Source organism: Scleropages formosus, chromosome 8, assembly GCF_900964775.1.
Source record: "Scleropages formosus chromosome 8, fSclFor1.1, whole genome shotgun sequence".
NCBI lineage: Eukaryota > Metazoa > Chordata > Actinopteri > Osteoglossiformes > Osteoglossidae > Scleropages > Scleropages formosus.
This window is the reverse complement of record NC_041813.1, coordinates 9,011,580-9,038,122: the sequence shown is the minus strand read 5'-3', so window position 1 is coordinate 9,038,122 and position 26,543 is coordinate 9,011,580. Positions and strand designations below refer to the sequence as shown.

General features: G+C 43.2%; 2 protein-coding genes across 2 annotated transcripts; one reads left to right on the top strand and one right to left on the bottom strand.

The window, feature by feature from the left end:
• Nucleotides 1-180: 180 nt before the first annotated feature.
• On the bottom strand, nt 181-14,721 carry LOC108942656 (uncharacterized). Its single transcript, XM_029254264.1, has 7 exons — nt 14,386-14,721; nt 7,005-7,142; nt 6,486-6,703; nt 6,031-6,253; nt 4,183-4,332; nt 2,637-2,854; nt 181-795 (listed from the first exon to the last, which is right to left on the bottom strand). The coding sequence occupies exons 1-7, from the start codon at nt 14,511-14,513 to the stop codon at nt 569-571; spliced, it is 1,302 nt and encodes a 433-aa protein (XP_029110097.1). The 5' UTR covers nt 14,514-14,721; the 3' UTR covers nt 181-568.
• A 1,382-nt stretch (nt 14,722-16,103) lies between these two features.
• nvl (nuclear VCP like) lies at nt 16,104-25,682 on the top strand. The gene is given in 25 exon segments (XM_029253937.1): nt 16,104-16,171; nt 16,357-16,451; nt 16,874-16,965; nt 17,319-17,389; nt 17,517-17,569; nt 17,782-17,872; nt 18,119-18,182; nt 18,567-18,791; nt 19,203-19,341; nt 19,620-19,696; nt 20,073-20,423; nt 20,583-20,700; nt 21,331-21,475; nt 21,568-21,931; nt 22,171-22,389; nt 22,478-22,582; nt 22,784-22,846; nt 23,194-23,248; nt 23,251-23,312; nt 23,465-23,564; nt 23,681-23,787; nt 24,126-24,202; nt 24,546-24,622; nt 24,911-25,008; nt 25,542-25,682. Coding segments are annotated over 23 exon segments (2,766 nt in total). The 5' UTR covers nt 16,104-16,171; nt 16,357-16,451; nt 16,874-16,905; the 3' UTR covers nt 25,587-25,682.
• The last annotated feature ends 861 nt before the right edge of the window (nt 25,683-26,543 follow it).

Sequence of the window (26,543 nt, the reverse complement as noted above, 5' to 3'; positions counted from 1 at the left end):
TCCCCACAGTGCGAGAGAGAGAGTGTGTTCCACTGATGTATGTAAGAGTAAAAGTAGTGTATCTAGCAGTGTAAATCACCTTGGTGAATAAGATGCGTGGGCTAGTAACACTACATAGTATCCATTGTAAGTCGCTTTGGAGAAAAGCGTCTGCTAAGTGAATAAATGTAAAATAAATCTTACAGCTTGTTGACTTCAAAGCTTATTTGTTTTAGTTTTTAAGGTTAGCTTTAACTCAGTAAAGCTTATAAAATTTGCGACTTGTTAACTTTGCTGGTATGGAGATAATTCTTCTGCCCGGGGTTCGGGATACGTAGAATTACTTGATAGAACTGTGGAACATGTGAGAAATTATGGCCTACAGCTTTCAGGATAATCTGTGACAAAGTTTTAAGATGCCCGCCAAATTTTAAAGCTTACACAATATGGAAAGTAACCAACCTGTAAAGTTTGCCATTCAAGTTTACAGGATAACAAGTTTGAAAAATGTTGACACTAGAAAATTTACAGACTTGGTTCTCATTTAGAGCTTGTTAACTTTGCTGAGTGTGTCTACAGCTTGCAAAGGTTACACTTCAGGTTTGGGAGCCTCCTCCCGTCGCCTCTTCTCTTGACACAGGGTCATGTCGAGTCGTCGGAGCTGCTCCAGGAAGCCGTAGTTCGGACACACGTCCCTGTGCTGCCGGACGGCCTTGATGGCCTCGACCAGAGTGAGACCCTCAGAGATCATGAGGAAGGCCAGCACCAATGCAGCAGATCGGCTCACTCCCATGGCGCAGTGCACCAGCACCTTCCCTGGGAGACAGCATTTCATTATCAAAACCCGTAGGCTTCCGCGGCTGGTGTCAACTGACTGGAGATTTAACTCTTCTGGATTAGACCTCGTCATGTAGGACACTGGTTCCAATGTTTCGCTTCCATGAGAGGCAGTAGGGTTGTTGCTGGTCTGGCGCGAAGACTCGAAATGTACATAGAAATGAGATAGAGAAGAACCCCGACAACTTCAATTGGGAGGAGGGTTTTAAACTATCAAGAACCTGGACACCTCTCAGTTCAACGAGCCGACCTGTAACACGAAAGCCACAGTGCAAGTGGAAAACACAGCAGGAGCACCACCTATCAGGACCACCCGCTATGACCTCCGATCCCACCCATAAATACACGCACCTTCATTGAACATTCCAGTTCAGAGCCTTTACGAGATGTGGCAGCTCCCTGAAGATGCTTCCAACAGGGGAAGCGAAACGTTTGAAACAGTGTCCTACACGATGTGGTCTAATCCAGAAGAGTTAAATCCCCAGTCAGCATTTCATTAGTTACCTGTATTCTTCTCTCCCATTTCTACATGAGATGAAGAACTGTGACACATAGCATTGATTTTATACTGATAGCATGAACATCACAGTAATAATTTTTCACAATTTTTGGTTCAAAAATTGTACATCTGCTGTACCAGTGCTTTTGATCAAGCCAAAAAATATGCGTGTGGTACGTAGGAAGACAGAGGTCACGTGAATTCAGAATACAGAGCACACCACACACATACACACCAACACTTTGCGTTCCATTTAAATCCATGCCACCTTACCACATATAACCAATTAATGATAAAAAAGCGCAACACCTAGCTGTCATGACTTTCCTATTTAAGCTGCTGCTTGACAGCGAGAATGGACTTGCCCTGGAGCGAGAGCCACTGAAGAAGGAGTTAACAAGACTATTCTGATTCCCTTTTCCCTGACACCTCACCGAGCCAAAGAGTTCCACAATAAAGACTATTAAATCCAATAATCCTCAGTCAATGAGCTCTTGTCATACAAACCAATAGATTTATCACACTGGGGTTATGTTTTCATATGGCATTACAGTTGCAAGAATGTTTTTACAGCTGTGACACTTGGCCATTGAGGCAGTACATGATGGTGACTGAAGCCTCTTTTTTGGATACAGAATGCTGCAGTACAAGGTGTTTTAAATATGGCAAAGTGTTCCCGTGTGTCTCCCCTCCTCTTCTCTCCCTTTCAACTTTGTGTAGCTGCCTCCATCAAGTTCAAAACTTGTAGGGAGATGTATGTTGCTTTGGAGAAGAGTGTTTGTCAAATTAGTAAATATAAATGTAAATGGTGGGGCTTACCAGACATTAAAAGCACTGTCACCCTGATACTTACAGAACCTGGTCAGTGATTCACAGCCTAACAAGAATTCTACACTCTTCTACCTCTGACCAAGTGCTTAGCCGCCTCACAAGACACCGAAAACCTAGAGCCCATCATTTCTCTTGGCTTAAGTTTATTGGACTGTATTCTCTCAGTCCCTCAGAACTGCTGGTTCCCTTCAGCATTCAAGGAGGGTGTCAAAACTCTACTTTTTTGGACTAATTTCCAAGCTCCTGAAAGCTTTGTACGTTAGTCCTTCACAACCTGCTACTGGAATATGTGTGCTGTGATATGGGCTGTACAAAACAAATATGCTGTGCTTCAATAGTCATGTGCATGTAAGTCCATTGTGGAATGTTTTTTTGTTTATTCTGCATTGTACATTGCTTAAGTGAAAAGCATCTGCCAAATAAATTCATGTAAATGTTATTTGTCATGATTCAGATTTTACTAGTATGATGTCCTCATAGAAACACTTGCCTTTCTGACAAAGTGCTGTTTGAATGAACTCCACAGTAGGGTAGAAGAATGGGCTGAGGTCAAAGTCTGGGTGGTCTGCAGCTTCCACCCCACAGTATTTTATGGACATGTCTCTGTAGAAAGATGCACCAGTGCGGATGCGGTGTGGCCCATCAGCAGCATTCACTATGTGGGTGATTCCCAGATTAGACAGAACAGCCTTGTCTCGTGCTGTTGACCTAAAACAGTTAAAAAAGTGACCAAACCCATTAGTTATTATTATACATCACAGTTCTGTCATCCATAATTGAGAGAATAACAACTGTCTACAAAGCTGTAACAGCTCCAACCATTACTGAAGAATCCATGTTAATAAACATACATTTTGACCTTCTCTGATACATTAACTTCAGTCATTAAAGTTTTTAGTCATTGCACTGTTAGCATCAAACTAAGGTGTCAGTGCATGCAGGTCTACTGAATTGATCACCTCCCTTCAGGTACCTGTCCTATTTAGTACCTAACCAAGTAACTTTCAACCCCTGCCTTTTGGTAAAAGGCTTTTCGGTCTTGATCAAACTGGACAACTCGCTCATTTTGCCTACCTCCTCAGCTAAGAGTCTGGGAGTGATAATTGACTCAAATCTGTCTTTCTCTCAGCATATCGAATCCACAACCCGGACACGCAGATATATCCTGCATAACAGCCGCACGATCCGTCCTTTCCTCACAACAGACTCTGCCCAACTAGTTGTCCAGGCCATGGTTACATCCCATCTGGACTATTGCAACACTCTGTTATCTGGCCTTCCTGGTACTGCCATCAACCCTCTACAGCTAATACAGAACGCTGGGGCCCAAGTTGTGTTTAACTTGCCGAAGCGTTCATATGTATCTCCTCTATTCGTTTCTCTGCACTGGCTTCCTATAGCTGCCTGGATCAAATTTAAGACCCTGGTTATGGCCTACAAATGCATCAACAGAACTGCTCCCAGCTATCTGCAAGACTTGATCAACCGCTACACCCCAACCAGACCGCTACGCTCTTCCAAATCTACCCGCTTGGTGGTCCCACGCACGAAAGGTAAAGCACGGAGGTTCTCATTTCTGGCTCCGTTGTGGTGGAACGACCTCCCCCTCTCACTCAGAACTGCTGAATCTTTGTCCACATTTAAAAAGGGTCTTAAAACTCACCTCTTCCAGACTCACTTCACCAACGATGTCTTAAGTTCATGTAAGGTATAAATGTTCATGCACTATAACTTTAAGATCATGCCCGGCTCAATCCTTTACGCAGCTGCTCCTGCAATGTAACGTAAATGTTTATATGCATTTAGAAAAAAAAAGAAAAACTACTAGGAAGGTGATTAGGAATTGTTGATATTCTGCTAAAACTTATGCCACTACATTGTTGCATGTGGTGAAAGTAACTAACTGTATTTAAGAATCACACATCTCCAACTATTTCTCTTTCTCCTAATGTAATGCACAAGTTGTATTTTCTATGAGATGTGCATTGCTTTGGAGAAAAGCATCTGCTGAATGAATAAATGTAAATGATACCCACTCATCTCCAATGTACAGGTCTGGCCAGACTTGATCCACTGGGCCTGTAGACCGTCTGTTCATCCACAGCAGGTGCCGAAGATTCGAAATTGACGGTGTATCATACCCTGGCCAACCTGCAAGCTCCCCTTCCCCCTCTCTCTGAGGTGCTCTAGGACAGAACAGGAGTCAGTGGATTTTAACCATCTCCGTAGCAGTCTTCAGACTGTCATGTCAAAATGCTCCAACTGTACTTAAAGGAAAGCAAAGACCTAGTAACAGTTGCTGTGTTCTTTTTCTTAGAAGTGGCTGTGGATGTATGAGAAAGCATCTAGGACAAACATATCCGTCAAAGATTTTCAGTCCTGCATTCCTAAAAAACCCTTTGTAAGGTGCACTTTATTATCTCAAAGAAATAATTACCATTAGTTTCATTGGCAGAAATTTTTGTGTGTTCTTGAGTCACGAAAACTGATACCCATTTATGCAAAAATATTACCAAATCCCAATAAAACGACTCATTCAGCAGTTAAAAATTATCATAACTCAACAAGGCAGATTCTCTTCATTAATGTAGTATTGTGTGTCTCTCTATTGGCGCTTGTTCAGCTCTTATGTAGCTATTATATACTTCATTCTGAACAAAGTGTGGGATTCCTCCGGGGACCCCAATTTCCTCCACAGTTCAAAAGCATTTGTTTCAGGTGTATTAGTGGCTTTAAATTGCCTGTAGTGTGTGTGTTACATTGTTCTCTTCTATAAGTGGTGAATGACAGTGTAGTGCATCTAACATTGCAGCTCACTTGGGATAAAGGTGTCAGCTAAACACCAGTAAATAATCACTGTAAGTTACTTTGGAGAAAAGTGTTTTTAAATTAATAAATGTAAGCGCAAATTTCTTGTGCCCCTGAACTCTCCGGAGGGACATGAAATCCTGGAAAGAAATGTGAAGAAATGCCTTGTAAGCTAAAGTAAGAATATTAAATGAAACTTCCCATAAAGATGAATTTATGTAGCTTATATAGTGTATCTCAGGGATGATTTTATTTATTGACTAACTGTTTTTCTTACAGGTACTTCAGTTAAAAGGCACAAATAAAATCATTACCAGAAGCATTACCCATAATGTTGCACAGACATTTATCCAAAAGGAAGTGACACATACGGAACATATTTAAGTGTATTGGATCAGCGGAATCTTCCATCCAAAGTAACCTACTTTGCCTGCAGTCATACATTTTTTTCCTGTACCTAAATAAGTTTATTGACTAGCCTAATAAGATACAGTAGTCTTTTTTGTTGTCATCTCAGAGGAACACAATTTGTGTATTACATTAGGCAAAAGAGAAACATATTTGCAGACATGTGGTATTTACTTACAATTATTTACTTACACTTATTTACTTACAATTAGCATAAATTGCACTTTAAGACTGAAATCTATTAAACTTCCAGCTTGTTGACTTGTTGTCTTAGATTTCAGCTTGTTGACTTTAAGGCTTATTTGTTTTAGTTTTTAAGGTTAGCGTTTAACTCAATAAAACTTATAAAATTTGCGACTTGTTAACTTTGCTGGTATGGAGATAATTCTTCTGCCTGGGGTTCGGATACGTAGAATTACTTGATAGAACTGTGGAACATGTGAGAAATTATGGCCTACAGCTTTCAGGATAATCTGTGACAAAGTTTTAAGATCCCCACCAAATTTTAAATTTTACACAAATTGGAAAGTAACCAACCTGTAAAGTTTGCCATTCAAGTTTACAGGATAACAAGTTTGAAAAATGTTGACACTAGAAAATTTACAGACTTGGTTCTCATTTAGAGCTTGTTAACTTTGCTGAGTGTGTCTACAGCTTGCAAAAGTTACACTTTAGGTTTGGAAGCCTCCTCCCGTTGCCTCCTCTCTTGACACAGGGTCATGTCGAGTCGTCGGAGCTGCTCCAGGAAGCCGTAGTTCGGACACACGTCCCTGTGCTGCCGGACGGCCTTGATGGCCTCGACCAGAGTGAGACCCTCAGAGATCATGAGGAAGGCCAGCACCAGTGCAGCAGATCGGCTCACTCCCATGGCGCAGTGCACCAGCACCTTCCCTGGGAAAGCCAACACATACACAATAATAAATAACTAGGCTGTGACCACAGAAACTGCTACTGGCTGCCAGTCCAAGCAGCAGTAATGAGACTTAACTGTGGGAGAAGTTACGAGCAGTATTTTGTAAATGTCATGTAAAGTAATAGGCAGTAAAACTAAATATATGCCCTAGTCTACTATGGCGCAAATTGCATGGAATGCCAAGTCTGTGTTAAACAGAACTCCCAGTACCGTACTGGGACAGTGCCGCTCGAATGAACTTTGCAGTGGGGTAGAAAAATAGGCTGAGGTCAAAATCGTAAGCATCATCTGCCTCCACGCCGTAGTAATCTATGGGCAGGTCTCTGTAGAAGCGGGCTCCTGTGTTGATGTGCAGAGGGCCGTGGGCGGCGTTAACAATATGGGTGATTCCCATTATCCTCAGGGTGTCCTTGTCTCGAGCACTTGCCCTGTGCAACGTGGGAAATAAATATTCATTTAATTTTTTCTGTCTTAACATAATATGCTGAAAATACTGTAACTGCACAATATGGTAAAACTAATGACGATTATTATAATGTGGACCAAAACAGCACAGCAAAGTACCAATAAATGTTTTAATCAAATAATAATGGAAAAATGTAAGCTGCTGAAAATGACCAACTAAGTAAACAAATGATTGATGTTTTTACTTTAACTGAGATGGCAGCACCTCCTTACGGCTATTAGTACTGTATTCATGCTAGGGTGAAACAGTGAACAAGTTCCTACGCATTGCCGATGTACACGCCCGGCCACACTTGGTTGACAGGCCCAGTGGAGTAGCAGCCCCTCATTAGAAGTTCCTGGAGGTCTGAAACCGGTGGAGTCTCATACCTCCCTGAAGATAGCCTGTTCCCCTTGTCCATCCTGCAAACAATGGTGTTAAACCTTGAGGTTGTCACACAAGGATCAGTTGATACAATACTATAGTAATCCTGAAAGTGCTATCTTTCCAGCAAAGCTTCAATGTGAGAAGTGTCCTCCTCTGTTTGGACTCCGACAAACCTGCCTTCCGCGTCATTCTGGAGCTGTCTGTCTAAACTGGTAGTCTCACTTGAACTCTCAGCCCTGCAAACTTACTTCTGCATACCAGGGTTTTCTATCCGTCCTGATTGCTTCTTAGGGTTGGAAGTTTGAACTGTGTGCTTGCAGGTTTGTGTGTGTGTGTGTGTGTGTGGGGGGGGGTGTTTCCCTTTTTAATATGTAACTGTAAACCACCCAGTCAGTAAATTTATTTCCAATCTGATTGGCAGGAGAGCAAAAATAAGCTGCGCTGTAGAAAACAAATTCTCCATTAATCATGTCACTACCTCCAAAACTCTTTTTTCCAGTTTTAGGTACATGCTAGATGTTCTTCTATATACAGTATTATGTTGTCTTCCTTGAAAACATTCCTCAATATTTTTCCTGTACAATATATTGTCATTTATTGTATGTCATGATCTGTTGCTGCATAAGGGTGGTGGTTAAAGACAGAATTAAGAGTTGTAACCTGGAAGATGCTCTTTCAAGTCTGAAGGTGGGAGTACAGGCTTTTTTCAGACCTTAAAGTAACATACTTCACCTGAGATATTATAATAATAATAATAACAACAACATGTTCTAATATGCCAGACATTTCATACTGCAAACTACAATACTGTTTCACCATAGCAATTTTCTAAGAGAAATAAAATTATTTTCGGTAAAATTTTTTAACGTCGATACCATTTATCTTTAACAAATTATACATTGATTAAAAATAAAACTGAAGTGATACAGTATATCTGGTATTGACTTTAAAGTCAGTATTTAAAAAAATAGTATGACAGAATATTCAAGTTCACTTTGAGAAACAAATCAGTATCCAGCAACCAGTATTTTTTATTATGTAAATTACAAAAAGACACAATCGACTTACATATTTACAACTTTAAAATACAAAGTTTCAAAATCTAAAAACATGGGGCATGGAAAGTTCATATATAGAAATCCTTCTTAAAAACTGTCACTGTAATGTCACTGTTCTTTATTAAAATATTACTTTTTACCAAAAAATTGTATGATTATAAAAAAAATGCTTTCCTTCAATCCTTCTGTAAACTGTTGATGGAAATGGATCTCACAAATGGAAACGCCCATTAGAGAAGTGGGCAAATCCTTCGTTTTCTTCTCAAGCGGGTGTCTAAATCCAACAGCAGTGCAAGGAAATTCCTGTTAGGGTAGATGGCTCTTTTCTGGATGACTTTCTCAATGGCATCTGTGAGCGCGAGACGGTGATAGAGCATAAGATACGCGAGCACCAGCGTGGCTGATCGACTCATCCCCATGATGCAGTGGACAAGCACTTTCCCTGTGGACGGAAGTCAGGGTGAGTTAAATTTGTCATATGAATGACAAATGCAGAAACTACATCTTAAAGAATAAACGTTTTCTTTAAGAGTAGACTCTCACCCTCTCTCTTCTTCAAGGCCTTGTCAATAAAACGGGCAGCAGGTCTGAAGTAGGTGCTCAGGTCAAAGTGGGACGAGTCCTCAGCAGGCACCCCATAGTACACAAAGGAACTGCCATAGAACTGCTGGTCCCCCAGGCTGCCTTGCTTCGAATGGGCAGCATTAAGAATGTGAGTGATGCCAAGCTCCTGCAAAGCAGCCCTGTTCTGTGCTATTGCCCTGAAACAGAAGCAAACCTGTTCTGTTAATGACATAATTCTCTGCACTAAAAGTGCTACTACAATAGAAAACTGTTAAATAATAATATCCCAAAGATATGTCAGTTTGGTTTATGAAAAGTTAAGTTTACCAGGAGTTTCATTTAATACCTGTACTACGACCTGTGATGTATTTCTTGGAGTTTGAGAAACAGATTTGGACTTTACGTACCTCCTGCTTCAATGAATATGTAATTCAGTCATTTCTGCTATTATCCTAGTTTTCATAATGCAGATTGGTTCCTATCTTTAATTTGTAACGTAACGCTTCAATTAATTCTGTATTACTGTAAATACTGTCCTGTTTTTATTTCCCTCATTAACGCTCATTCCTGTGATATGTATTTTTCTTAAGCGCAGAGAAACTGTCATCTTGGAAGAAGGGAAGCCGAGGTGTTGTTATAATGAACCAAATTGCAGGTGCGTTTATTCGATTCAGATCCAAAGAGGCAGGCAAAAACTGCTGTCCAGGACAGGCGTAGGTCAGGCAATGTGCAAACGTTGTTCCGTACGATGAGGCAAGAGATGTAGTTGAAAAAGCACAGCGAAGGTCAGAAGCCAGGAAACAAGAACAAAGAAGAGATAGTTGATAAACACTGGAGTTGTGGTTACTTGACACAAGGTTCCGTGAACAAGTGTGCTGGCACAGCCCCTTTATACCCATCCTCTCTGATCGGTGGCAAATGCGGAGACTGTGAGCATGACAGTACGCCCGGTGAACGTCCCCTGGGTCTTGGCGCCGGCTGGTCTGGATGGTCCCTGTGAAAGTCAGAAATCAGCACAGGGTGTAGCACATCCTGAGCAGGGATCCAACATCGCTCCTCTGGGCTGTAGCCCTCCCAATCTACCAGGTACTGCAGATGCCTTCTCCGCCGCCGGGAATCAAGCAGTTCCCAAACGGAAGATGCGGGAGCACCATCTACCTGCACCGATGGGGGTGGTGCAGCATCCCTAGGGGGCTGGAAAAGGGATGTCCGGCATGGTTTGAGGAGGGACACGTGGAAAGTGGGACAGATACGGAGCTGTGGGGGCAGTTGAAGAAGGTAGGTAACTGGATTGATCTGGCGAAGCACCTTGGATGGACCGATGTACCTAGGGCTAAGCTTCTTGGACGGGAGCCTCAGTTTGATGTCTCGGGTGGACGACCACACCCTCTGCCCGGGAAGGAAAGAGAGGGTGTGGTGGTGCCGATTGGCTTGTTGCTTCATCTGGAGTGTGATCTGGTTGAGGTGGTACTTAATCGCGAGCCAAACCTCTTCGCAACCCCGATGCCATGCGTTGACTGCTGGCATGTCGCTTGGCCCTGGATGCTGTGGGAACAAAGGGGGCTGAAACCTTAGAATACACTGGAAGGGAAAGAGGCCTGTGGATGTGTAGGAGAGCGAGTTTTGGGCGTACTCAGCCCAGGGTAGGAACCAGGACCACTGGTGTTCTTTGTAGGTGCAGTAGCTCCGCAGGAACCTGCTGATATCCTGGTTGAGTCTCTCTGCCTGGCCGTTGGCCTGGGGGTGGTACCCAGATGTGAGACTCATCGTCACCCCCAACTTGTGCCAGAATGCCTTCCAAACCCGGGAGGTGAATTAGGGGCCTCTATTGGACACAATGTCTTCAGGGAGGCCGTACAGACGGAAGACGTGCTGGAAAAGTGCCTCCGTGGTTTCCAGTAACGTGGGAAGCCTGGAAAGAGGAATCAGATGGCATGCCTTGGAGAAACAATTGATAAGAGTCAGAATGATGGTATTACCCCAGGAACCGCTGCAAGGCTTTCACTGAAAATGGTGGAGGCCATTCCACAACTGCCTGAACCTCGTGGGGGTCCATAGACACTCTTTCCGCGCTCAAGATGAAGTCGAGGAAAGAGACTTGCGGTTGATGGAACAGGCACTTCTCTCCCTTCATGTAGAGACTGTTGTTAAAGCAGTTGTGGGAAAACTGTCTCACATGTTGGTCCCTTGAGCGGGAGTAGATGAGGATGCCATCCAGGTAGACCAGAACACACTGGTTGACTAGATCCCCCAGCACATGGTCAACGAAAGCTTGGAAAACAGAGGGTGTGTTAGACAGACCGAAAGGCATAACCATGTACTCATAGTGCCTGAGGGAGGTGCTGAATATGGTTTTCCACTCATCCCCCTCTCAGATCCAGATGAGGTTGTATGCACTCCTCAGATTGAGTTTGGTAAATACCTGAGCCCCATGGACCTGCTCCAAGGCCGCAGTGATGAGCAGCAAGGGATGGGGATACTTTACTGTTATCACATTCAACCCTCGATAATCCATGGACAGGCGTAACCCCCTGTCCTTCTTTCCAATAAAGAAAAACCCAGCAGAAGCTGGAGAAGTCGAGGGTTGGAAAATCCCAGAGACCAGAGCCTTGGTCACGTATTCCTGCATCACATGTTGTTCGGGTAAGGAACCTCTTGGAGGTGTAATGTCTGGCAGGAGGTCTATTGCGCAATCCCACGCAATCCCAAGGCCCGAAGGCCTTGCTCTTATTGAAGACCTTGGCGAGATCTTTGTACTCTTCGGGAATCACCAAGGGCTGGGCCATGTCGGGGTTTTCGATGGAGGTGGCCCAACAGAGAAGAGCCAGACAGGTCTTTGAACAATGTTCCCTCCGCACAACCAGTTCGCCCTTGCTCCCCCATGGGTCTTGGCGAAGGTTCAGTCCATGAAACAGCCAGCGGCCCCAGAATCCACCTGCGAGCACGCAGTCACTTGGCTCCCCTCCCAAGACATGACCACTGGGATGTTCGCTGAGTGATGGGGAGGCGCGAACCAGTAACCTTTGGCTCCTGGAGGGGATCTGTCAGCGGTGGTGGTCAGACCGGGCAGGCGGCACGGAAATGTCCGGGGTCCCCGCAGCACAGGCACAGTCAGTCTCGGAGCCGGTGTTGCCTTTCAGCGGAGGACAAGCAGCCTTGTCCAAGCTGCATGGGCTCTGGGGACTCAGGCAGTGCACTGAGTATTGCTGGGCTTCCTGGGCTAGGTTGTCAATAGCCACAGCGGTCTCCATGAACCGGCTGAAGGTCCAGTCCTGTCCCTGATAGGCGAGCTTGGCCTGGATCCGGGGGAGAAGACCATTCCTGAACCTGGCTAGAAGCACTGCCGAGTTCCAACCACTCTGTTCCACGAGGGTTTGAACTCCAAGGTCTACGCCAACACGGAGCACCTGCCTTGCTTCATCTTTATCAGACGATCACAGGCAGCGCAAGCAGGTCAAACACTGTTTCGAATTGTTTTCTGAAACACTCGTATGTGGTTGGAACGTGCTTGCTCCAGATGGCTGTGGCCCATTTAAGCGCTTGACCCATCAGCAAAGAGATCAGGTAAGTGACACAGCTGTTTTTGGTTTGGTATATGTGTGGCAGGCTGGCGAAAATGAGCTCACAATGAAGCAGAAAGGCTTAGCAGGTGTCGGGAGAGCCGTCATACCTTTCAGGCATGGCCAGTCGAGGGTCCGTGGTGGGGATGGGCGGAGGAGCAGCGGTCGGTGTGGCGAGTGGCACCTGCTTCAGTGGTCATCACAATGCTCTTTTCCTGGAAGTCTCCTGTAGGGTCATTGCAATCTGGTGCAGCGTCTGATCATGGGAGCCAAACAAGGCACCCTGCGAGGAGACCGCGGTCTGCAGATGATTTAGCACCGCTGGATCCATCGGTGAAGCAGAACCTTCTGTCATCTCAGAAGAAGGGAAGCCGAGGTGTTGTTATAATGAACCCAATCGCGGATGCGCTTATTCAATTCAGATCCATAGAGGCAGGCAAAAAACTGCTGTCGAGGACAGGCATGGGTCAGGCAATGTACAGATGTTGTTCTGTAGGACAAGGCATGAGATGTAGTCGAGAAAGCACAGCGAAGGTCAGAAGCCAGGAAACAAGAACAAGGGAGAGGGACGAAGGAGAGATAGTCGATAAACACTGGAGTTGCGGTTGCTCAAGACGAGGGTCCACGAGCAGGTGTGACGGCACGGTTCCTTTATACCCGTCCTCTCTTATTGGTGGCAGGTGTAGAGGCAATGGCGTGACAGAACCAAACAAGTGCAGGTAGACAGCCATACAGTATCATAGAGTAATTAACAATCTGACTTGGTACAACAAATGTTATAACTGGTTAAGTAATTGTGTTCATTTTAACAGTATTTGGTGAGGTTTGAGCATAAATATGTGCATCCTTGGCCCACAAAATGGACAAAGTCTCACCATTAAAAGTAATGACATTTATATGGTGAACGTATGAAAATTCACCTCACGAACTGTTTTTTAGAAACTCATTACCTTCGCAAGATGGGGGAAGACTGCGCTATGTACAGGAATTACAGAAACACAGATGAGTAGTAAGGAGTAAGATTTAGACTCATTCTGTTACTCATACTGAAGTAAATTTCTGGAGAAATTGTACTTTTCAGACTAGTTTTTTGGCCTGTACTTTAACTCCATTGCCTTTATTATTCTCTGTTTATTAATTTTGACTTTGATCTACATTTATTCATTTAGCTGATGCTTTTTTCCGAAGTGACTTACAATATTCTGATTTTATCTAACACAATATCTAGTTTCATTAGTACAATATATTAAATTTATTGAAAAAAGTTTTATTTGTAAATGAGTTTAAACTATATTGAAGCTGTTGACATCGCAAATTGTTCAGAACATTAAAAGGACTAGTCTGAATCAAAGCAACTTGACACCTGAGTAGCTGTAGGCATTTTTACTGTTTACTACAATTTTTTTCAAGGAACAGTACTTTTACTTGTTGACCACGGCTTACGAACAAAATTGGAACAGGAAGTGACGTCTGTTGGAGACTCGTTTTGTTTGTAACTGGAAATCAACACAAACTGTTTTACAGACGTCACCTGATATACGTGCTACATATATCAAGCGACGTCATAATCATGATTATGTAGGTTAAGACATGGATGGAAAAACCTTAGAAATACCAGTAAATAAAATTTAAAAAAAAACTTTTAAATGAACTTCGAGCTGTATATTTAAAGTAATTTTAAATGAGTAAAAATGAAAACATGTTGTCTGTTCCAATGTCGAATATCGACCGATTTATCCCATAACGCGCAACGCCTCATTTTGTACTGATAAATCGCACAGCCAGCTAATGAATGTTGTCCACACGAGCTTTACTGCCTCCTGTCGGCTCGGCGGGTAAACGCAGTTTGTGCTCCCTCAAAAAGGAATTTCAGCAAACGAATGAGTTGGAGAAAAACAAGGACCTAGGAAAAATATGCGCATTTTCGGAAATGTGCATCTTGACCGTTCGTAACACGGCCAGTCAGTATTTGCAAAAGCTGCAGACTTGTAAATTATTTCAAAGTTCAACTATTCAGATTACAACCACTAGACTTGATTAGATCCCGGACCGTTTTCTTTTATTCAACATACACATTTTAGAACGGTTTTACTTACACATTTCCTATGTAAAGGTGTGGCCAAACCTCATCAATTGGGGTCAGTTCTAGTTTGCAAGTGTCCAAAATGTTCTCCAGTTTTTTTACGAAGTAGAATCCTGTGTGGGTTGCGTCGGCAGCCGTCATTTTTTGTTTTAGCTTTAATGACCGCTACACAGAAATATCTGGAAACATTTTTTAAAAAAATATAAACGAACAATGGGTAAATAAGACCGCAAAATGCGGTTTTATCCACTCAAAATGAACAGCGTTTCTCCAAGGCTCGCCATGATCCAGCCAGCAGGTGTTTGTTACCCGATTCGGTGTCTGCTGGAGACGTCGGATGGAAACGTCCCCTTCCTGGACCCCTTCTTGAGCCCCCTTCCTGGACCCCCGTCACACGAACACTTCCTGCACCCCCTTCCTTCCTGAACGCCCGTCACACGAACCCTTCCTGGACCCCTTCCTTGTTGTAGCGCCCCAGCCAGAAATAGGACGTTACCGTGACTCGAATGGCTCCAGAGTCGTGGGCTCATAGACCGCCTCGCTGCCCGCGTTTACATTTCCAGCTACTAGTTTCACCTGTGTTGGACATGTCTCATTGTCTGTCCCATAGCTCGAATGTCGCGAACCGAAGGAGTCCTCGCCGGTTCCCCGGAGATTGTTCCAGCAAAACCTGCCTAACAGCGCACCCCTGTCAGAGAGCGTATCGCAGTGTCCTGAATACTTAAGACACTGTGTCAGGATAAAAAGACGACCAAATGGACGTCAAATGCAGGTTCTCCCAGAAAGCAAGCTAAAAAAAAAAAAAACTTGCACAGAGCTTGTTAACCTAGGACTCGGACGACATAACAATCAGATAATGAACCGAGGAAAATGTCCATAAGTAAATCGGGGAAAATATTTCACTCAGTTTATTGCACTGCCATGAATATCTTCCCATAGAATTATGTTATACTTAGTAATATCATGGCAGTATTTTATCTTTAACTTTTTTTTTTCTGTCTTAGCAGCAGGTGGCGTAGTAGCTAGGTCCGTCTCTCCTTATCTGAAGGGTGTTGGTTCAAATCCTGTACTTACCGTAGTACCCTTGATCGAGATACTTATTCTGAACTGATACAGTCGGAACATCCCTCTATTTGAACGGGTAAATCACTGTAAAATTGACGATCTAACGTAACATTGTGATTGTAAATAGCCCTGCACAAACAATGGTGTCAGTTAAGTAAAGGTTATTAACAGAACATGCTTTTGAAAAGAATGAAAACCACAATTCCTTAACACTGGGGTTAAATTAGACAAACTACTTTTTAATATGTTTTCGTTTTTGTAATAAACCAACGGAACTAACAATACAGGAACGCTTTTCTGTAACAACACACATTCCACAAAATTTTTAACACAAAACACAAGTATAGTACGAATGACAAAAAACAAAAAAGAGAATAATACAAAACAGCCAGGAGAATTCTAAACAGATTAAAGTTCAGATATTAAATAACTTCTTTTAGTGTGACGTCATAATTGATTGCTTTTTTTATTAGAGTTTTGAATTTATAGTACAAATGTAGCACTCTCACATGAAATCAAACAGTACAAGTCTGTTTTTTACTAGATAGTTTGCATTTATGGATATTAAATTTTGGCAACAATAAAATTAATCCGATTAAGTAAAATAACATTCCACAAACTTCACCCACAGCTACCGTGGTAGAACTCCATCGGTAATAAACAGCGCGACGGAAGTGCTGCCCAACGCGCCAGATCGCTGACGGGTGATAATTTAGACTCTCTCGGCGTAAACGGTTTGTGTTTCCTCCTGACTATCCTACGTAATTTCTGTTTAAATACCATATTATGTAACTAATAGTATTCACTGACAAAAATATTTCGAATAACACATTTCGGAACCGCTTGTCCCATACGGGGTCACAGCAAGCGTGAATTGTCTTAACATAAGATTTAATGTAATCAGTACAATTTTGATCAGGCAGCGTTACGGATAACTGTTTGCAAGGACCCCTGTCTCACGTGGAATCGCGAGTGCGCTGAACTCTCCGAAATCCAACTTCTTCAGCAAGTGTGGTGAGTCGAGCTGCTACATAAATATGTGATCTTGTACACACACAGTCTACTTATTTTTTTCATCTAGTACTCAAGATGGTTATATTATATGATCATGATGATCATGTCATGATGAGAGAGTCAGAACTAGCCATCGTTTAGACTCCCGATCTCCCTCTGCTGTATAACATTCACATATCTCTAAGACTCACTTTCTCCCTATCAATTCAACATACAGCTATTTGTGCAATGTTACTGTTAGTAGCAAAACAGCGGTGTATTGGACTAATCAACTATGTCTGCATATTGTGTCTCCTCATGATTCATCATGATCATCTCCTCTGTTTTCTTGAGTTCTACGTCGCTTCAGAGAAAAGCATTTTCCAAATGAGTAAATGTGTTGTGCTGACCGAATAATGTTAAAGACATCATATATATTACAGCAGTTCAACTGAATAGGAGAAGCGGAGTGCGGATGATGAAGAACAGAAGTGGCAGCGGAGTTGACAAGAGACTCAGACAGAGGGTTGAGCAGGTAACCATCATCAGTCATCAACATCTCAGTTATGGCCTCTCGGGCCCTGTGGTGTTGTAAGATGTAGTTCCTCATTTTGATCATTATGTATGCTGTGTTTTGATATTATCTGGATCAACAGGCTATGTAGTGTTTAGGGCTGTCATTCTGTAATTTAAAGATTGTTTGTGTCACAATTCCTACTGTAATTGCCTTGACTAAGGTTCTTTGGCTAAATTGATACAGTAAGATACCCTGCTCTATAAATGGATGAAGCTGTGAAATAATTTAAACGTTTTAGTAAAACAGCAGTTATTCAGCGTGTATGAATGGAGGTCGCTGTGACTGATTCGTGTTTAAATTTTGCCCGTTAGTACCTCAGCACACATGACAGCCAGTATGTTGACCTTGTCACAGTTGCAGCAGACCTGCAGAAACTTTACAGGTGAGACTCTGCCTACGTAAACGGTCTCCTTCTCATTTAGGCTGCACACGTATTGTTCACGCCGCACGCTTTCACGTCGGATCTTTATTTTCAGCCGCCGACAATTTTTAATCTTCCCCCCCCCCAGAATGGATTATGGGCGTCGGAATAAAACGGCTTTTAGGATTCAGGTGGAAAAAGGTGTGTTGATCGTTTCATTACAGTTTGTGTCTGTTTGTGTTTTTTACTCGTGCACATACGGCACCCTGTGTACAACTAAAATCTAAGTAGTTCAACTTGTTGGAATAGTGATGACGTTTAATATATTGCATATGCAATGTCATAAATGAATTGGTTGCTGGATGTTCAACTTGTCAGTTATTAACTGAGTGTTTTTGTCATTTTCTATGAAGTGTATGGAGTGATATGTGGTGAGTCAGGCATTGTGGGTCTGGAGAACAAGCACTTGGCCAAAAGAGCCAGGCACAGCCAGGACCCTGAAATGTAAGGCAGAGCCTTCCGCTGTAACATCTTTAATTGTGTGATTGTTGAATGACACGTGACATTTGCGTTTGAATTTAAGGAATCGTACAGTTGCCATGTCAGTAAATTAAAGATGTGTGTGTCTTGCTGCTGAGGAGGGGAACAACAGGTGTAGCGATAGGTTCCTGTGTCTGTTGAATGTTCTCCAAAATGTAATTCAGAAAAGACTCTGACCCCTTACGCCGCTGATCTCTTGTTTTTACACAGGGATGACGACAGTGACACGGACAAAAACTCTTCAGACAGCGAAGCAGACGTTCCTGATAATCCGGTAAATTGTTGAACCAGTGTCGCATACATTCTGATTCTCAGTCTAAAGCGGAGGGAATAGGAATTGCATGGTTGAGTTAGTTTTTTTTCTGTGTTTTTATGTAGAGTTTAAGTGAAACGTGACATTTTAAAAAGGATCTACAAATGGGAAATTCAGCCTTTTTCATTGGAACCTGTGGAGACTAAAGCAGTTCTAAAACTTGGAATTCATGCAGCTTTTAGAGAAACCTGGGAAAAAAAATAAAATCTAGAAATGGAAAGTGTTTACCATGGTTGTGTGTTTGTGTTTTTGTGGTGAAGATAACAGCCAGTGTTTACTTCCTAATAATGACTGACACAGTTGTGGTCATTTGCATTTTATAAATGAATTAAATATCTTTTGCAGTTCACAAATCACATGAACAACTCGCTGATGTCCCTGTACCGGAAAGGGGCCCCAGAGAGCGGTACTCCACAGAGAGAGAAGCCTACGGGTGGTTCTGTTGCAAACAGCACTGCTGTTTCAGCCACCAAAGTGTCCAGTGGAGGCTGGTTCATTGATAAGGGTCGTGGCGCAGAGGACGACAACATCCTCATTGACCTGTGTGAGGAAGATGCCGGAAGCCCTGTGGTAAACTGCCTTATGTCTGCACACTCTTCTGTCTGATGGTTTGCACCCATACCCAATGATAGCAGCAGGTACTTCTTAGGAACGAGTGTCATTTTTCTGACAGATCCTTGGAGCTGATGCACAGTTTTTAATTTATTTGCTCTTTTTCATGTACGGAGTTAATGCCATGCCCTAAAACGAAAATAAAAGCAGTTTATTTTTTGTTAAAGCTTGCCTTTTATTTGTCCCAGTGTAGGATATTTTTGTTTTCACTGACATCCACAGGTTCATACTGAGAAGAAAGTGATCAATCCTATATAAACCAAAGGCCATTTGTTGTTTGTGTTTTGTTGTTTTCAAAGTGCATTTGTTCTTGTGGAGATATTTTGATACATTGCAGTGATGCAACTGGATTTGCTTTTCTCATTACAGCAGAAGCAAACTGATGTGTCGATGCTAGAGGCAGAGAAGAAACCAAAGAAGAACCGAGTGAAAAGAGGAAAAAGGAGGAAGGAGGGAGAGCTGCTGGTTGCTGATGGAGTGATAGAGTCCAGTGTAAAGGATGCAAAAGGTGAGTTATGATCTCCTCTCCTTCTGCCAGGAAATAACATATGTCTGCATATAAAGGGTAGGGCTCTCTTTTCAACTGTTTTACTTAGCAGAGGAGTTCATTCTGCAGGATAGGGGTTTTTTTACGGTAATTAACAAAATTTAGGTTTTCAGTTCTTATCTATTTCCTTTTACGCTTAGTTGATGTTCAGTATTCAAGAATATAACACTTCAGTAAGGGTGTAACTTCTCATGGGTGTAATTTGAATGTCGAAAACGCATTGTGTGTTTTCGTCACAGCGAGAACGAAAGCGCCAGAACTGCAGCATCCCAGTGTGACGTTTGAGGATATTGGTGGAAATGAGGAGATGTTGAAGGTAAACCAAGGGACAACAGGTTGTGCAGTGGTTGGAGAACTGAACATTTCACCAAAACTGGTTACAGATTCTGCAGAATAGAGTGACAGTCCTCTAGCAGGTAGCAGCAAATGGGATTCAGGAAATTAGAGATTCTAGAGATATTCGTCTCAGTAAACTCAGATGAATTTCTGAGGGTTTGCAGTTCAACAGGAGGGTCATGAGCATAAAAACTAATATTACATATATATTTGAAAATGGCAAGTTTTATTTTTTCTGGTTAAAGTTGATTTGTTTCTCAGCCTCGTGCTGAAACACCCATGTTCGGTACGTCACTCCAGAAGGTGAAGCTCTTCCTTTCTGTTACTATCTCTGCTGTCTGACCATCCTGCCGCAGGAAGTGTGCAAGTTGCTCATCCACATGAGGCACCCGGAGGTGTACCAGCAGCTCGGCGTGGTTCCCCCACGTGGGTTCCTCCTGCATGGCCCACCTGGCTGTGGGAAGACTCTGCTTGCCCACGCTGTGGCTGGGGTGAGTAGTGTTAGTGCCATTACTAGGTCTGGAGACCCATGCTTTGCGTATTCCACGTCACTTCTCTCCTAGGGTCTGTGAGGTGACTAAGATTTCTTGCACATGTTTATGCAGGAGATGGCGCTGCCTCTGCTGAAGGTGTCTGCCCCAGAACTGGTGTCAGGGGTGTCTGGGGAGTCAGAGCAGAAGCTGCGGGAGCTTTTTGAACAGGCAGTAGTGAGTGTTTTTCAGAAATGCTGCTAAAGGGTTGCAACTCCATCCAGACTTTTAACCAAGGAGATGATACTGATGCTTCATATGTGTTGATATGTGGAGCCTTTTCACTGGAGCTGTGTTGCAAACTGCACTACAGTAAACCCATCTCTCCTGTCTTAGACCAATGCACCATGCATCTTATTCATCGATGAGATTGATGCTATCACCCCTAAGAGGGAGGTAGCATCCAAGGACATGGAGAGGAGAATTGTGGCTCAACTGCTTACTTGCATGGATGGTGAGACTCACTGTGCAATAATTGGACCTTTGCTGTTTGAGGGCTTTTTTATTCTTCTTGTTATTCACCAGATGTTTTACAATTTATGACCCAAAGCTGTCTTGATAAAATAAGTGACAGTGACCACAGAGTGACTGACTTTGGGAGTTGTGCAGCTAGAGCTAGCCAGGTTGTTTTGGCCACACTGTCTACATTCATTTTTGCAAGGTCCCGTCCGTATGCCGTCTTTGCAGAACACATATAGTGCATCATTAGTGAAGGTTCAGGGGGGGTGCGGTGGCGCAGTGGGTTGGACCACGGTCCTGCTATCCGGTGGGTCTGGGGTTCGAGTCCCGCTTGGGGTGCCTTGCGACGGACTGGCATCCCGTCCTGGGTGTGTCCCCTCCCCCTCTGGCCTTACGCCCTGTGTTACCGGGTAGGCTCCGATTCCCCGTGACCCCGTATGGGACAAGCAGTTCTGAAAGTGTGTGTGTGTGTGTGTGTGTGTGTGTGTGTGTGTGTGTGTGTAGTGAAGGTTCAGCTTCATTCTGGAAAATGTCATTGGGTCACAAGGCAGAGAAAGCAGTGGATGTTTAATACCCACCTGCTGATGTGCTTCACATTCCAACGGTCTCTTTTTGTTCCCCCCAGACCTGAACTCGCTGGCGGTCACTGCACAGGTACTGGTCATAGGTGCCACCAATCGGCCAGACTCCTTGGACCCAGCGCTCCGCAGGGCAGGTCGCTTTGACCGGGAGGTCTGCCTGGGCATCCCCGATGAAGGGGCCCGCCTCAGGTCAGTGCTGGTATGAAACGAGACTCTGAATCACAGATTTAACCCAAAAATCATCTTCCTTCTTATTGTTTGAGCTCTTCTCCCTTACGCAGGATCTTGAAAACTCTTTGCCGCAAGCTCACCCTCCCCACAGACTTTGACTTTCAGCTGCTCGCTCGCCTCACCCCAGGCTACGTGGGGGCTGACCTAATGGCGCTTTGTCGCGAAGCAGCTATGAATGCTGTGAACAGGGCATTATTTCAGCTCAAGCAGAAGGATTTGCAGGTGAACACATCTGAACCCCTGACCCAAAACGGATTGCTCTCACCAGCTCAGGTGGTTGCAGCACAGGACAGTAATACCTCTGCGCCCGAGGCACAGATCCTTCACACTTTGTGTCCAGGATCACATGAGATAACTGACATGAGTCTTCCTGAGGAAGGAGCCCTGCCCACTTTGGCAACCACTCCTGCACAGGTAAGATTCGGCAGAGGCAAGGACAGGGTATAAGGTTTGGTGTTCATAAGGGGCTGTGTGATGGTCAGCAGAAGCAACTGTGGGTGAGACTTATGCTGAGTCCAATGTGTGCTTAGATGAGCTACGGAGACTTGTAACCTGTAATTACTCCTCAACACATTCAGCTTGTGGACGGTCCTGCTGTTTTCAGATCGGCATATTTTGACAGGCAAAGTGACGACTTCTGTCTTCTCCCACAGGATGAGCTGTGCAGCCTTCTGTCTCTCCTGAAGAGCGATACTGCCCTTTCTGGGGAGCAGCTATCAAACCTTTGTATCCTCATGTCGGATTTCCAGGAATCCTTGTCTTGCGTGCAGCCCTCAGCCAAGAGGGAAGGCTTTGCAACCGTGCCTGATGTCACATGGGCCGACATTGGTGCTCTGCAGGACATCCGCGAGGAGCTCACCATGGCCATCCTGGTAGGGCACATCTCGATATAGTGAGTTTATTAGGACAGCTATAACTACATCCAGACCCACACAAACTATATTTTTGCTACTTTTTCAGGCTCCAGTTCGCAGTCCAGAGCAGTTTAAGGCCTTGGGCCTCACTGCTCCTGCAGGGGTACTGCTTGCCGGACCCCCCGGCTGTGGGAAGACCCTGCTTGCTAAGGTAGCCATAGCATTTCTTTCTGCAGATGGCTTTGACCTCTTGCTCACCTCAATTCTTGAAATCATTGAATTGGGTAGATTTTGTTAAACACTCAGAATAGAGTGCTTCCATGAACAGCGTTGTGTCTATGTGATGCAAGTCATTTAGCCATAGGTTGTTAGTGATTTGTAGCTTTTTATGTGCTTTGTGTTTTTGCCATAGGCTGTTGCCAATGAATCGGGTTTGAACTTCATCTCAGTAAAAGGACCAGAGCTGCTGAACATGGTCAGTTAAGAAGCAAGTACTGTGCACGCTGGTATCCACAAATGGCCGCACACCAGGGTGTTTCCAAAGGAAGTCTCGTGTCTTGCCTGTCTTAATCATCTTTACTTATCTAAAGTAACATCACCTGATACAGTTAACATATAAGTGGAAATATTGTGTCATTCTTAATGCTTAATTTTACTAGTTATTAACATTAGTAGTGCATTTGCTTGATGCTCATTTTTCCGTATTGCACAAGATATTTTGCCACACAATTATGGCTCAACTAAGCTTACTTTGAGCACTGTGTGCTGTCTAATGCACAGATTCCAGTTTTGATCGTGTGACAAATTCGTATTCCTTTTCAGTACGTTGGAGAGAGTGAACGGGCTGTCCGGCAAGTATTTCAGAGAGGCCGGAACTCTGCCCCTGTGTCATTTTCTTTGACGAGATTGATGCTCTTTGTCCTCGTCGCTCTGGGCATGAGGTAGGCGCTGCCACTATAATTGGTCTATATTTATTACCAGACTTCTATGTATTCAGCCTTTATGTGGACATTGATACAATTACAGTTTTAGCTTTTTTTTTTATTTTTTTATCTTTTTACTTCCTGCATACATCAACAATCTCTCTGTTCAGTCTGGGGCCAGTGTTCGCGTTGTCAACCAGCTTCTCACAGAGATGGATGGCTTGGAGACTCGTCGGCAGGTCTTCATAATGGCTGCCACTAACAGGCCAGGTTGGGAGCGTCAAGGCTTTAGTCTTTGATTTCCAGTATCTGTGCAATATCACAGACAAAGTCTGGAATGAAGCTGTTTAGTTCAGTCTCATGTGCTGTCTCCCGTTATCTTGCAGATATCATTGACCCTGCAGTGCTCCGACCAGGTCGCCTTGACAAGACCCTGTATGTGGGCCTGCCCCTTCCATCTGACAGGCATGCCATCTTACTTACAGTGACAAAGGTAAAGTTCTCCACTCACCCAGGACAAGCTTAGGGAGAAGCTGAGAATTCTAAATATTCATTAAATTTGCTGTAAGAGTAGTGCAGATTGCGTTGACTTCATTCATTGAAGGTGTTATTGTTCAGTGTTGAAGACTGGAATTTAAACCATTTACAATACAATCGGTAAAAAGTGAGAGACTAGGTTTCTTGATTGAAGGATACCCCTATATTAGAAGGTGTAATGGGGTTGGATGGGGACTGAACTTGAAGTTGGAATGATGACAGGTAGAACAATGACTGGGACTGAAATGGGCTCTGGAAATATGATGATTAACAGATGAATCCCTTGTTTATTAGGGTGGTATGAGGCCTCCGCTGGAGGCAGATGTCAACCTGGAAGAGATTGCCTACGATGAGCGCTGTGACTGTTTCACGTGAGTGTAAAGGGGGGAGTAGGGGTTTCTTCAATAACAGAAGCAGTTGTCAGGTTACTTCCTTTCCCCTGTGAAACAGAAATTGGTTAAATCAATTCTTGTACTGTGAATTCCATGACGAGGGAGTGTTGAGTTTCGCTAGTTTCTGCTTTGGTTCGTACTACATGCGCATGTATATTCATTATTTAATCAATGTACATTAAGAACACGTTGACTGTTTTAATGGTGCGGTGTCCTGCCAATTTATTTCAATCATGAATTAAACCTGTACAGTAGCGGTTAAGCCTGACTGCAATCTCGGTATAGTTGAATATGTTGAATTATCTCTTTGGGTGTTACACAGGGGGGCCGACCTGTCAGCACTAGTGAGAGAGGCCTCTGTAAATGCTCTCAGGGCTCATCTGGACTCCTGCTCCACAGGTGACAATGAAACCCTCTGCTTCATCACCTTTACTTGGTTATGAAAGGTGTTACATGGAGGAGTACCCAGTTTTAGGTCACCGTTTCTGTTTTGGTACGCTGTCAACAGTAGAAGTGTTTAGATTGTCAGATCAACAATTTATGTATAACAATTTCAGTTGGAGAAAAGCATCTACTAAATAAATGTAAATTTTGGTGTAGATTTAGTTTAAGATGTTAAATGATATTATTACATAAACCATTTAATCTTTCTTTGATCCATATCATGTGTTTATGTTCTTTAAACAGATCACACTTTTTCTTCAAACTCTGTGGTGGATATAAGAGTCAGCAGACAGAACTTTGAAGATGCCTTCAAAAAAGTTCGCCCATCTGTATCCAAAAAAGTGAGTTAACTGCAACAGTGAGAATCTGGTGCTGAAGGGATTTCCATGTTTCTCTTTCACGCTGGCAGACTCCACTGCTGTTCTGTTTATACACCTTTCTTGTTTAAAAACCTGAGCTATTTGCTAAGGTGGGAGTATTTTGTATTGTGTAGGGAGAAGAGCTCATGAAACAGTTGATAACCACCCATTTATTCTGGCTAGCCATAATGTTTGTATACCTAGAGTTGAAACTTTTCTGGAGTGTGAAAGGCTACGTTGCAGCTGTGACATGCAAAGCATTTCATAATGGTCTTATTAAGTTGTTAGTCTGCATTCTATCACATGTGCAAGACTCGGTAATGACAGTAATATTTATGAGCCTGAATAGTTGACATCACTCCAGTACAGCAGTTTTATACTTTCTGGATTATTACAGCTTCACAATTTTGGCAAGAGTTAATAGTTAAAGTTTGGTCCAGCTCAAGTTAATAATATTACTACAGAAACACTATGCTATTTTAGTGAGAGTTAACAAAATACTTTTTTTCGTGCAGGACCAGAGAATGTATGAGCAGCTGAAGGACTCACTGATGAGATGAGTCAGTGCTGGTGGGCAGCATACAGTGGGTGCACTCATTCACACCATCCAGAAAATCAGTTCTGCAGGAGTCCTTTGTGTACAAGATGTTTTTTTTTTTTTTTTTTTTTTTTTTAATTCTGCTCCTGATAAAGTGCATTTTCAACTAAATCTGTGGCTAGGAGGACCGTGAGTCAGCTTACCTCCATTATCGTTTTCCTGATGTAGGGGCTGCATGTAGTGTAGTGGTGTGAGCCGTCACCTTGAACTCGAAGGACCCAGGTTCAGATTACTACTCTGCTGTGGTGTTCTTGAGCAAGTTACTTGCCCTGAACTGCTGCAGTAAAAAGTACCCTGCTGTATAAATGGGTAAATAATTGTATATCATTGGTGACAACTTGCAGCTATATGAATAATAGTAATTATACTGTGATGTAAATATGTTTTTGTAAAGATTTATATCCTATGGGAATGTATAGTTTTTTTAATAAGGACTTATTCTGAGCAGACAGACTGTCAATGTGAATAAACTATGTATTTATCTCCCCTTTACCTTGTTTGTACGTCACTAATACTAAGCAAATATAAACACTTATTAAAAGGTAAGTGGCCTGTTGTATGTCTACAGTATTCTACAAGTAGTAATGTGGAGATGGATCTTATCCAAATTTCTTTAAATGCCACACACCTACTTTTATTAGCAGCCTTTTTCTTGTTCCTCTCATAGCCCAAATACAACTGTACACATGTATTAACACTAGTCTTGTTTTTGCAGTTATGGTTTTTAAAGTTACAGGGCACTAACACAGTAATGCAATTCATAGTAGCACCTGTTACTGTCATGGAGTAAGGATGGACCACTGGTGTGTTGGAAAGGAGCACTTTGGAATACAGGTGATTCTTAGCTCTGCTTAACTACCTCAGTTCTAGAAGGTGTCGTTTGCTACAAATGGATTTGATATGCAAAAGCAGTTGCGTG